This window comes from Pyxicephalus adspersus, chromosome 5 (assembly GCF_032062135.1).
Source record: "Pyxicephalus adspersus chromosome 5, UCB_Pads_2.0, whole genome shotgun sequence".
In the NCBI taxonomy this organism is placed as follows: Eukaryota; Metazoa; Chordata; class Amphibia; order Anura; family Pyxicephalidae; genus Pyxicephalus; species Pyxicephalus adspersus.
Genome location: NC_092862.1, coordinates 111,241,640 through 111,254,963, shown reverse-complemented (window position 1 = coordinate 111,254,963; position 13,324 = coordinate 111,241,640). Strand labels below are relative to the sequence as shown.

General features: G+C 37.9%; 1 protein-coding gene across 7 annotated transcripts in view; it reads right to left on the bottom strand.

The window, feature by feature from the left end:
* Positions 1 to 13,324, bottom strand: part of TBC1D5 (TBC1 domain family member 5) — a 307,439-nt gene that overhangs the window by 33,139 nt on the left and 260,976 nt on the right. For all 7 annotated transcript variants that reach the window (XM_072412436.1, XM_072412442.1, XM_072412441.1 and 4 more), the window contains one exon: positions 1,756 to 1,919. In XM_072412436.1, coding sequence (XP_072268537.1) covers positions 1,756 to 1,919 — 164 coding nt within the window. The remainder of the gene's footprint in view (positions 1 to 1,755; positions 1,920 to 13,324) is intronic.

Genomic DNA, 13,324 nt, shown 5'->3' with positions numbered 1-13,324 from the left:
TAGAGCAACAAAACCTTTTCTGGAAATGCTTTTGCTTAAGGGAAGTACACAACAAATCAAGGCAAAGGCCATGTTTTCTTAAAACTGAAGTCTAGGAAAAAAATACCTCTATACAGTTTTCTTAACTAGTTTAGTGTCCGAAGGTGGTAAACAAAATAAAAAAAGTATTGAACAGCCTGGTGCCCCAACCGGTAGCACATGTGCCTTTTGAAAAACCCAGCCCTGCTTAGACTACCATCTGATCTTAAAAATCAAATATATGGACTCAGAGGGAGCACTCAGACAGGAAAGTGATAATTTAGATGGTGTCTTAATAATTTCCTGTTATACCAGTGAGGAACGTTACATTAGGTCAATGTCACACCTGTGATGTTGTCATTGGCAATTGCCATTATGGGGAAAAAAACCCTACTGACCAATTTCTACAGTGTTATCTCCTTGCTAGCAAATACACTGCAAAGCCTTCCTTGTTGGCAATTCCATTAAAAAAGAGTAGTTTATTTGCTCTGTCTAGTAATCTGGTCTCTGGCATACTGCCACCAGTAACACTATAATACAGAGCAGTGGTCGCCAACCTTTTGGACCCACAGACCACTAAATGCACAGACTCCGGACTGCGCATGCTCGGGGAGCTGTGTGTCAGTGAAAGGGGGAAAAACTTGCCCCAGAGTGACGTCATGATGCCAGAACCCGCCGACTCTCCCATTGCAGGTCAGAAGCCTGCCTGCTGCCCTGAGCCTACAAATGTACAGGAGATGTGGTTCACGGCTCTGGCCGGTGCGCACCCCCAGCGGGTTCCTTCTCTTGAGCCGCAGACCTCTGCCTAAACAAGAATGAACAAGTAGGCAAGCATCTTAAAAAAAGGGAAAATATACTAATATTATATATAAAGAAGAAGGCGGCCATTTAAAACAGAACTTAAGGTACTAATGTCTTCACTACCAAAATGTATGATGTGATAAAGATGTTAATCAATGCTAATACTGTTCAACAGGAGCTACCTGTTCAGCAACAGAACCTGTACAATGGGTGATATGGGGTTGTCTGGAATGTCATCTGCATACCTAGACACAGATCATATGAATATTTGCTAAATATGAAGGCTAGACTGCTTGCTTAGTAATGTGTGTGCTTAACTTTTGCTCTGTATATAAAAACTTTATACCTAAAACTATTTTAAAGTAAACTATACAGCAGCATTGGCAACTTGTGATATCAGGGACCACAAAAGCAGCCTCTGATATCACGGAAAGGACACCTATAGTATTCAATGTAATGCAACAGAAAGCTGTCAGACGTCAGGAGGAGGTGGTCAGAGATTTCAAACATAAGAGGAATTTTTGACAACGGGTGGCATGTGTAAGATGACAACCACATACTGGAGCAAGTTACTTGGGACAGTTAGGAGTCCAGAGCTTTTAAACTCCTTTCCAAATCAATTCTTTCATATTTATAGTTTTTTGATGCCTGTTAAAAAGCGTTTGTGCTAGACTTGATATCAAATGATATATATAAGATGAGAAAAAACAAACAAAAAGGCACTGGCTAAAGGGCACACCTAGGTAAGAACAAAAAAGAAAACTGCATTCAGGGGTCTCAAGAGCCACAAAAAGTGCCAAGGAGCCATAAATAGCCCTCGGTCAAACACAAGGTGTTTTTTTAATACTAACATTCTAAGTATATGTCACTGTTTGACCATTAGAATGAAAAACCTGAAGCTATACAAGAACAGGAATTGCTACGAGAAAAACTTACAGATTCTCTTTTCCCTTGAGATTTGCTGTGAGAACGAGAACGGGAGATGTTGCTGAAAAAGGAATCCTTCTTCCCGGCTGACAGTGGAGGAGAGTCTGTGTGGTCACGGCCTCCAGGCAAACTCTCAATGCTGGGAGATGAAGTGACGTTTTTGGAGCTCTGGCCTAGAAAAAAACACATAGTAAACAGCTTCAGAACTGAAATCTTCTAGAAAGATTGAGCATATGTACTGCTTTGGGGAAAATTTAATGTAATACAAATGCTGAAGGAGAAAAAGTCAACGTGAGCAGAGAAAGAAAACTGTAAACCTTTACCTCCTGAAACAATGAAGCCCTTACTGATTACACAATGGGGAATTCATACACAGAATATTATGGACAGGGAACAATAGAATCCTATGAAAATAAATGAAAGCAGCCATTGGAAATAAGGAAGAAAATCCCCATCCTGCACCAAGCGCCCTCCAGTTCTTATATTGACCTTCAACTCTGCTTTTGTGCTAATCTCCAGTGCGGTCTCTGAAATGTCAACAGCAATACTTACAATATCAAGCTGTTGACAGTTGCATATTTCAGAGCAATCTGACATGCTACCTGACAGAACTGCATCCTCCAGATTGACCACTCAGGGAAAAACAGATTGCTTTGCTATACCAGTACTTTTGGCATTTAAGTGTTGGCTGGGATCAAAGCAACAGAAATCATAGGTAATAGAGGGTACCTACAACAGTCCTCCGGATTATTTGGGGATTTTTCTCTTTATGACAAGTTGTGTTTTAATCTCAAACCCACAATAGAAAATACAATTATCATCTGGTTTGCATTAGACAACATTTTTCTCATTAGCAGTGTGGAGGTCAGATTACTTATGAATTTATTCAAACTGCTGAACAGTAGGATTCCACACCCAGGTCCAGTCCTAGCACCACATTGCAGACTTTTCTGAGGTTGCCACGGGCCACTGCTCAATGCTAGAAATCCTGCAAGACCCTTGCACCTATTATGGTTCTGCAACAACCACCAGCATGCAAGACATTCTGGGTGATCTTCCACCTGAGTTCCAATGTCATTGTAGTTAGAGCTAGCGGTACAGAAAGTGTTATCAGCTATGTACCACTGATACATCAATACTGGGGATGTTTTTTTTCCACTGACCAATTGTGTAAATGATCGGGCTTCCAATCAACACCAATCTAAGGATGCCTGCTTTAACAGTGGAAACGTGTGCTCCTTACATTGGTGGCCAGTGAATAGGGAGCCATTGAAGGTGTTTGATTGTAAAGTAAATCAGTTTTAATTTCCTAGATCTTCTTAATTTATGAGCTTCTCTTGTTAATACTTGAATGTAAGTCTATACAAATAGGGAGTAATATTAAGAGGAAGACAAAAGAACATAAGTGACTATGCTAGGTACTCGGTATGTTTTTTAACTGTTCCACAATTATGAAATGCCTGCCTTTCCTCCCTCTCTGGCTTCTAATGGGCTTTACACAATTTCTTTTAATGTATCCAACAGAAAGCCTTTTAAAATGTAATGTAAACTGAATAGGTGAAAAATGTTCATACTGCTTTGGCAAAGTATATATCTAACTGTCATTTAGCAAGCAAGCAGAACAAATACAAATATGCTGGAGGACAGTAAAGCAGGATGGGATGACAGCTTTGTTCCCTGTGTCTCTGTTGCAAAGATTGTGCCTTGCTTGCTGTAACATCACTGAAATGGGACAAACACTAGGATAAAAACTTTTCAGATAATATAAGCGATATGAGTGATAGGACTTTTGTTTTTGTCCTTACTTTCTGTCCTGGATGCAGGTATGCAATGTGCAGGATATGAAGGAAAAACTGTTGAAAGGGACACAGATAGTTATAAAAAAAGGTTTTTCAAAAAGTTTTGAACTAGCTCTGCTCAATGATTTTGTAGAGTTATCTACACACTGATCACCCAAAGCATTAGAACCACCCTTTGTGGCACCAAAACAGCTTTGATCTTCTGAATGTATCCTGTGGTATCTAATACTAAAATGTTAGTGATTGATTCTTAAAATCACACCGCCTCCACCAACCTGATTTCTTCCATTAGTACATACCTCTGCCATCTCTTCACCAAGTAAATTGTGCATACAACCATAATCTAAGAAAAATGGAATTGATCAGACTAGACCATCTTACTCCCTTGCTCTGTGGTTCAGTTCTGGTGCTCACATGGCCATTGTTTTTAATAGGTGGATTGGGGTCAGCATGGACACTCTCACTGGTCTGGGGCTATGCAGCACATAAAGCAGCAATCTTCCTCGATGCACCTTTTACCCACTTTCTCATGGCTAGCATTTAATTTTTCAGCAAAATGTGCTACAGTAGCACTTCTGTGAGATCAGACTAGACTGGCTAGCTTGGACCCCATCCCCTAGGCACACATAATGAGCCTATAACTCCCATGATCCTGAAGCTGGCTCAACAATTTTTTTGAAGCAACAGTTGTTCCTGAAACAACAGTCGTTGAAGCAGCTTTGACTACTAAAAAAAGGCATACTGGGAACACCACAACCTGTGCCACTGTAATAAGATAATCAATATTATTCATTTTTACCTGTCAGTTGTTATATTATTTCGTCTAATCACTGTTGAAGGACTGCAATCTAACACTTGCTAAGGGATTGCATTGACAGCCTTTTTGTTCCTTGTATTTGACATGCTTTTAACTTATATATTAAATGCAAGTCAGGAGTTTGCAACTCATGTTCAAATGAATTTATTTTGTGGCTAAAGCTGGATTCCACCTGCTTTGCTTTGTGTTTTCTTTGGACGAGAATGTTACTGGGATCAGGCAAAAGCAGGTCAGATGCAGCCATTGTTACAAAACACATAAGAGCAGAATTGGGTTTATATGCAAAACACAGCATTCATAACTAAAGCCCATATATGTAACACCTAATACTAATCAATTACATATATACTGTAACTTCAGGAACATGGACTAAATTAGACTTTGCAGTGAAAAGAATCATATGACAATAGATTTTAAGCACTTTCGAGCACTGTGTAATATGTTGATGCTATATAAATACAAGTTAATAAAAAAATAATGAATACGTTTTAAGCTAAAGGTCAGCAAGCTCACCAAAACCCTGGTTTAGGGCATTATGACTTTCATTTTCTCTCTTTTTTTTTGTTTTTTAGGGGGGGGGGGGGGGGCTAAAAAGATGCATAGCTTCTATTTTTTTATTTTTTGCAAGATTCACATTAAATACATAGCTAAACATGTATCAGTTAACAGAACAGGCTCATTTACATCTGTGTTTCTTGTCTTAAAATGCCTAATTTTCACAGGAGGAAAACGTAGGGACATTTTAAACAAAACTGTTTTCTTCGTATGCTGTTTAGATGAGAGCACCGTGTTGCAAAATTAAGAAAAAAAGACATTCCTGCATAAACACACAATACTGAGATCCACAGGACTAAATTGTAGTGCATGCTAAGGCACGGTAATATGAGTCTCAAACATTGGGATGGGTGGACTGTTTTTTTTATATTCTTTTAACTTTGAATCAAGCCGTTACTAAAACCCACAAAGACGTCAGTCCGTTGTTTAAATATGTATGAAAACACAAATAAATAACATGTGTAAACTTTAACAACCCCTTTTTTTACATTATTTTAAATTTAATCTGAAGAGTCTCTAAATGCCATTTAAATATCAAATCAAGGATTTGCCTTTTAGCAATGTTAGCACAGTTGCATGTACAACTGGAAACAACTGATCACAGCACAGGGTGCTTCACCGGAATGAGATTTAGATTGAGACAGAAAATGACAACAGGTCTTTCAGGATTATGGCAGCACATTGTTTCCTGGCCTTAGGACAAACACAGACAGGGAAACAGTTGCTGAACAAATAGATCAGTTGTCTGCTGACGCTGCAATCTAAGAGGTCCAGAAATCATGAATGAGCAGTCCATCTGGTCATAGGGAATATGATATTCAGCACAACTCATGATCAGTTGCTTTTCATATATATAAACTTAATTTAATTGCAAGGCAGTTCTAGAGTTTTGTTTGTGCTTTTCCTACAACCACAACCCTTAACAGCAATTAGACAGTATAAAAAAACTGTTCAGATAACTATTGTTCACACAGGATAGAGCTGCACTGGGCTCCCTCTCTGCACTCCAATGCCATGCCTTCCCCAGGAACATGAACCTATTTTTTGACATATGATTAGATTGTAAGAGGCAGAGTTTATTGTACATAATTTACTGTTCTGTGTAAAGGAATATGCTGGGACTATCAGTAAAAAAAAAAAACAATAGACATAAAAGAGCAAAATGTAAACAGGTAATGAAAAAAGGGAAAGCTGGCATCCTTCTAAATGTATAATAGGCATAGGCATATTTGAATGAAGGCATTGTTGAATGAAGTCAGACTTATTTTTTGTGCAACAAGTCTGCAGTCCTCTGCCAACTTCCATTTCCTTGGCAGCATGCTTGAGTGTGCTGCTGTGCTGTCAGTACAGTCCAATTCAACTCCTTTCGTTTTCTACAACATTCTTTATTTTAAAGCAAAAAGAGACAAGACAAAAACATACAAATTGCAAGGTGCAGCATAAATTATAGAGATTGCTAAAAGTGGACTGCCCTATGTCCTTGGGATCTACCTGTCCCTCCAGGGACATAGTCTGCTATTATATCATGTACCCACCTTGCATACGGAAATTAAATCTCAATACACTTTATTAGTAATGTGCACCTTTAGGTCTGCGCAATTTATGTTGTTTTGGGAAGACTCTTTCTTTTTTGCTCCCTATTGGTTAACAATTTCAAATGGGAAGAAAAGGGGTACAATTTTTTAGGAACTTAGAAAGTAGCCACCTTGTTACTGGTGTCACTGAGAGATGTAACTGTATACATCATTGAGAGAAACATGGAGGCTGTCTTGCTAACATTCCTGTACATTCCTGTCCTGTACAATAGTAGCCTGGCTGTCAAACTGACCCACTGGTTTCAGTACATTAAGTCACTAACCCAGGACAAGTATGCAGAAAGAATTTGTTTTTGGTCAGTGACTCGGAAAGTACTGGAGACTGTGAGGTCAGCACTTTTTTTAGAATGACATCAGCAATGTCATTCTGCCATATTCCCCTTAGGAAGGGTTTATCTGTTTCACAGTTCAAACTGCCTAGGGGATAAAACATGACCCGCATTCCTTTAGATGTGTAAAAAGAAACCGATTACAACATCCAAACTTCTGTGTTTGGGATTTACAATGATGGTTCACCAAAGTCTGGGATTGCCTTTAGAATATATTCTGTATGTATTTTTATTCCCTAACACACTCTTTACTTTATATTTGTAATACTCATTGCTGTCAATAAAGACAACAAAATGAGAGAATGAGTACAGAAAGCTGAGCCTTTTGTCAATTCATTTCTCAAACAATACTGCCCCTTTGTGGATAGATAACAAACTGACATACTGAATATATCAGTTACTACAAATAGTATTCACTCTACTTCCTATTTACATAGCAAATCATGCGAGTATTGCACAACAAATACCTACATCTTGATGGTAAAAAGCATATATATCTATACTAGTATAGGGTATATTGACAAGAAGTATAATTATTCAGAAAATCAGGGAAGATTTCTATTTTTTTTAAAGAGTTTGGTCCTGAATTTTCGAAGCTCCCCTGGACTAGAGAAAATAGACTATCGTAGGAGAACCTGGGTGATCCAGCAAACGTGGAATAGATCTGGTCCAGGATAAGGAATAGCAAAAGATTTTAAGAAACCCATTCCAGGTTTGATGGATCACTCATGTTCTCCCATTATAGTCTATCTTCTCCAGTCTTGGAGGGCTTTATTAAATCAGGCCCTATATGTTACATTGCCCAATTAGTGACCAAGTCTTTTTAAAGCACATAACCCACCCGGACTCACTAAACATTCTCTTCCTTAAAGTCGTAACCTTTTGAAAATTGCATTTAAGATGGTGTGATAATTTACAGGCATGATATATGTCAACACTTTTATCAATGTTTAAGCCTGGCAATAGGCTTCTATGAACAAATACTATATTATAGCAGGATGTCACATGCTCCTCCATATCCGGAGGAATCGTGTATTTATGAAAGGCTACAACACAGCAATAAATTAGCAAGGGAGGGAAATGGTGAAAATAACTGGATGGAGGTGCAAATAAACTGCATAATGGAAAATAATGAAGACTGCAGAATAAGAAAAGTGCAATGCTTATATTTCAGGTTCAATATTACAAAAAAATATATAGAACAACTTTATCACAATGTCTGTCCACATCTGAACAGACTGCTCCTTCTGGTGCAGAACAGCAGCTTTATAAGGACTTTACTTATAAGTTTCACATATGATGATCTCTGCATTGTAGTTATTGTTAAAGATACAGATTTACAAAGACTGAAAATTACTTTTTAAGAGACAGTAACATGTTACAGCTTATATAAATTTAGTTTGAGTGATTGGAGTTATATTTACTTTAATAATTGATTTGTTTTCCTTTTTGTATTTAGTGCTACTCCTTTCTACCTTATGTGGGGACTCTGATTCTGATATGATATTTAAAGAATTGTTATTATTACTACACTGTTCTTTTTTGTGCTGACTAATGTGGTGCTAAGGCTCCCCCATTGACTTTAAAAGGATAATTATTAAATTTGTGCATAAAAATACATGATATAAAAGTACCTGGGCATCATGATTCACTGTAGCATAAAGTTTTCTATCTTTATTTTTAATTAATAATTTGTTTTTTTAAATTAAACAAATTACAAAATGAATTACAAAATAAAAAATGAATTACATGTTTAAACTCAGCTTTAAATACACGGTAACACATTAAAAAAAGTTTGAATGGGTCACTATCGTTTGAACCTTTACCTTAGTTTATGTGTGCATCTATAAAAACAAGATATTAAAGTTTAAGTTGGAGTTTCTGTAATTTACTTATTTCTGTCTGTGTCCCTACTGGGGACCTAGAGAGAAAGCAATGTAAAGACAGAAAGCAATGGTGAATCTTGTTAAAAAGGACAAAATAAAAGGAGCTGACATTTTATTATATCCTTCCTTACTTTCTTCTTTAGTTGGCCTTATATATATATATTTATATAGGGAGAGGGATAAGGTAAACTGCTAAGGAAGTGCAAATTATATATTTCTATTATTTTATTTGTAGCCTTTATTTAACAATCAACACTATAAAAACACATCCTACTGAGCTATATTTTTATTTTGAGATATCATGGGGCAATCAAGGATAAAGCTACATCCAGTTGCTTCTACATTGATTTACTGTAAAATTGTCAGCGTGTCAAAATCAACAGTTGCCCGGCTGTTCCTTAAATAACTGATGGAGGCTCTGGCAGGATTTCATACTCCTGCTGCACTTTCAATCTGTCTTTGAGATATGAAACCGCTTGTTTGTATATATTTAGCTGCATTTCAGGTATCATATGTTCCTAGTCCCAAGTTAAACAGTTGAACTACCTGGACAAACACAAGGGAAAGCTAATGTGAGGTTTTTAGTAATGAAGAACGGCCATCACACACATTTGCATTGGACATCATGTGTGAATAGTCGCTGCTTGTGTAGCTCACACTTTAAGATATCATTTGTTCCATCTCTGTAATGATCGAACACTGGTCTTATTTATTCTTAAGGGATTTCAGAGGCATGACTGAGCTGCATATAAATCATGTACTCCTGTACTTATGCTGCCCCTGCACAGGCAGTTGTGCCCTCGGTTGGTTGCATGGCCAGATGGCTACCATTACCATTACATTACAGCTCAACAAAAAAATTTTTTTTTTTACTTACCGAATATTTTTTAATAAATTTAGCGTATGTCAGGTCTGCTGAATCCAGAAATTACATCAGTTTCATTGAATTGGCTTTAGTTCTTGTGATACGGAATCAGAATAGACGATTTTACCAACAGCAAATGTTAGCACAGCGTATTATTAGCAATCTTTATTTACACCGATGTTTTGCATTTTATATATTAAATGTTGCATTATTTTCATGAAACTTTCATTTGCATTCTTTTTAATTAAACATTTTCTTTTTTTTTATAGAAATTTGAGTTCTTGAAGAAGTTGAATAAATGACCCTAATGTAATTTTCTACATTTGTGGGGAAGAAACATTACAGAATTTGTAAAACAAGCATATCTTGCATATTTTGGTAATAAACTGGGGGACCAAGATAAGTATTGGGCTCCCCATATGGTATGCAAAACTTGTGTAGAGTGTCTACGTCAACAGAAAAATGGAAAACTAAAAAGTTTGAAATTTGGTGTACCTATGGTATGGCGAGAGCCCAAAAATTATCATAATGATTGTTATTTTTGTGCTGTGAATGTAAAAGGTTTTAATCATTACAAGAAAAACAAGTGGGAGTAGCTTGATTTGGAATCAGCAAGACGACCTGAGCCGCATGGTGCTGATGTTCCCATACCAGTGTTAAGAACACTCCCTGATATTCCTGTATCCGACATGGAGGGTATACAGGGATTGGAGTGTAATCCAGGAGTTAGCAGTGGAAGTGAATATGGAGGAAGTGTTTCATTAAACCAGCAGTTCTCCCAAGAAGAGCTCAATGATTTAATGCATGACCTAAGTCTGTCAAAACAAGCATCTGAACTTTTAGCATCCAGGCTAAAAGAAAAGAACTGTCTTAGACAGGAAGTTAAAATAACGGTTTATAGAACAAGAGAGGTGACACTCCTACCATATTTTAGTGAAGATGGAGACTTGGTGTACTATTGTAACATCCCTTGGAGCTGCCAGTTCCGTCACCCTGCTCATTCCCTTTCTGCTTGTTGTCTTGGGGAGGATGGGGTGCATCTCCTATGTTTCTCTATGAGATGCCAGGAGAGGGAGCTTCGTAAGCATGCTCAGTGTGAGCTCTCTGGGAGTGGGCGTGTACTATAGACCTGACAATCAGCTGTGACTGTGCCCTGCCAGTCTTGTACTGTGAGATAATCCCAGCAGCAGCAGCATGAAAGCTGTGTCTGTGCCCATGCTGCTGTCATTATCCCCATGTATAAACCTTGATATCTTGCACACCGATTGTCAAAGAAGGTACACAGGGGACCCTGAGAGCTAACTAAATTTTAACACCGTAAACATAATAAATTGCCAGATACGGGGTCACAAGCATAAAATCCTAATACAATCAGGGATATTTTCATATTAAGGGGGGCTATCACAAGACCAGGGTCCCCAAATTGAGTCTACATGTTAGGGACCCCCGGGGGACACTTCCATGGCAATGAGCATTAGGGTAATGTCAATTCACTTCGTGCTGTGGTGCCCCAAACATGTACTTGCTAGTTCACAAAACTTTAAGGCTGCGTTCAGATTGTGGTGAGGTTGCAGTGCGGGTACCTCTTCCTCATGCCAAAGAACCCTGGTCCTTCTCTGAACCTCAATTTCTCTGAAACAGAAGGAGGTTAGCAACTGAAATCTGGGAGCCAGTAGTAAACCCCTTTTGCCCCACTTCTCCTTAATCTCTATGAACCTCATTTTCTCTGTAAGAAAAGGGAAACCTAACTGCAGGTGAAGACTCTTGTGGCTAACTCCTCCTACAATTTCATCACATTGCCATTACAAGATACAAAAAACTATACCTGTCATACTGTGCTACCCCCGTCACACATAGCTGGCCACTTCAACAGTGGGCCCTGGATAGAAAAAGGTTGGACAACACTGCAGAAGACCAATGCAAAGGAATTTTAAACCATCAGTGGATGTTACATGGCAAAAAAAATTGTGGTGGAACTGGAAGAATCAGATTAATGATGGAAGCTTCTGAGGAGGCTGAACTGACAAGTTCCTGCATATGTAATCACTGGAGGGTGCCAACAATATTAGTACATTTTTACTGTGCATAATTGGCCAATATGGCAAAAGCTCAACCACACCAGTAGAAATGTTGTTTCAACTAGACTGATGTGCACCTGTGCTTTATAGTGCATACAATAAGTCTAGCTCCCAACTCAAGCTTGCAACCTGAATGATGAGAGTAATCTTAGGCATACAATGGGCCTGAAAAAAACATGTATGCTCACACCAAGGGTTTCAGCGTTTCAAAGACTGCAAACAGGTTCCACACTCATAAAGTAGTATGGAAAGGGGATGGATAATAGTTTACCCATTCAAAAGCAATCCAATCACTGTCAAAATAAAAAAATGACTTTGGGCAGAGGTCCACCTTGTACAGTTTTAATAGCTGTACTTGTTTATTATTTATTCGTTAGTACTATACATTGTGGTTTCCATAGATGGGTAGATCTCTCCATGAAAGCACTGACAGTTAGAAATAAGCTTGTCCACGAATGAATTCTAAACAATCAACATATCTTATGAATGATGGGTAGATGCTGCTGGTTTATAGAGGAAACACTGACCAAAGCAAAACTGACTAAAGGTGGCCTTCACTTCTGTGGAACAAATGTTCCTTTTAGAAGGTTTCCCCCCACTTCCTGTTCTCTTTACAAATTTAACTTTTGGATGTTCCTTCACTATCAATCCCAGTGACACTTGCCATCAGGACAAATGGGATAAATCTCTAGCAGACACCTAAAGTGCAAAAAAGTGCAAATGAGTTTATAGGAGATGACTAGATTTAATACACGATAGTGGGAAAAACATGTGGCCAATAATTTTTCAAAGTAAAAGTCTATCAGCACAGGCCCATTCTGCCTAATAGGATAACTAACCCTACATGTTAGAATGATATGCTATACAAACACTTGCAAATACATACAAATTCATGGTTAGGTCCAATTTGCATTGCCTACACATTAAAGGTAATAGAGGTAAATTAGGCCACTTGTCTTTTTTATTGCTCATATCCCTTTTATGCATCCTTTAATATTCTCAGATTGACAAATGATGGAGGACCTCCTATGGATGCCATTGGACTGCCAAGTATGTTATGTTCTTTAAAAATGTTCCAAAAAGGAGATTGCATTATTCCTTTCACAAAAAAGGAGCCCATTAACGTTTTTCATCTGTGCAGCTCCTACAATCTATTGACTGACTGGAGGGAGCTACCTTTCCCATCCATAAAAGTGGAAACCTAAATAAAACACATTTCTTCACTTCTGAAACATCTGCAGATTTTATGCTTACGCCAAGAATGGGTTCAATCCTCGGGCACGTTGTAAGCAAAACATCTGCTGGCATTAATACAGAGGTAGGATGTATGAGGCTGCTCTATCTTGCTGTAAGGAGATTCACAACATAATTAAATCTCAAGTCATTTTAGTTAACTATAAAATATCAAACTATGATTTTAATACGTAGTGTAAAATTAACTACAAACGCAATTTATTCCATAAGAACAGACAGTATAGTTTACACCTCCAGGGTATAAAAACTTTTATCCGTATTGTTTAGAGTTTGTCGGAAATCTTAAGCAACAAAATTAAACTGTACTAAACCATAACAAAATGATGTGCATTTGCTCATGTTTTCTTAAAATATTAGCCAGCAGAGCTCCTCAGATTGAAATTACGATATGGCCGGTTAT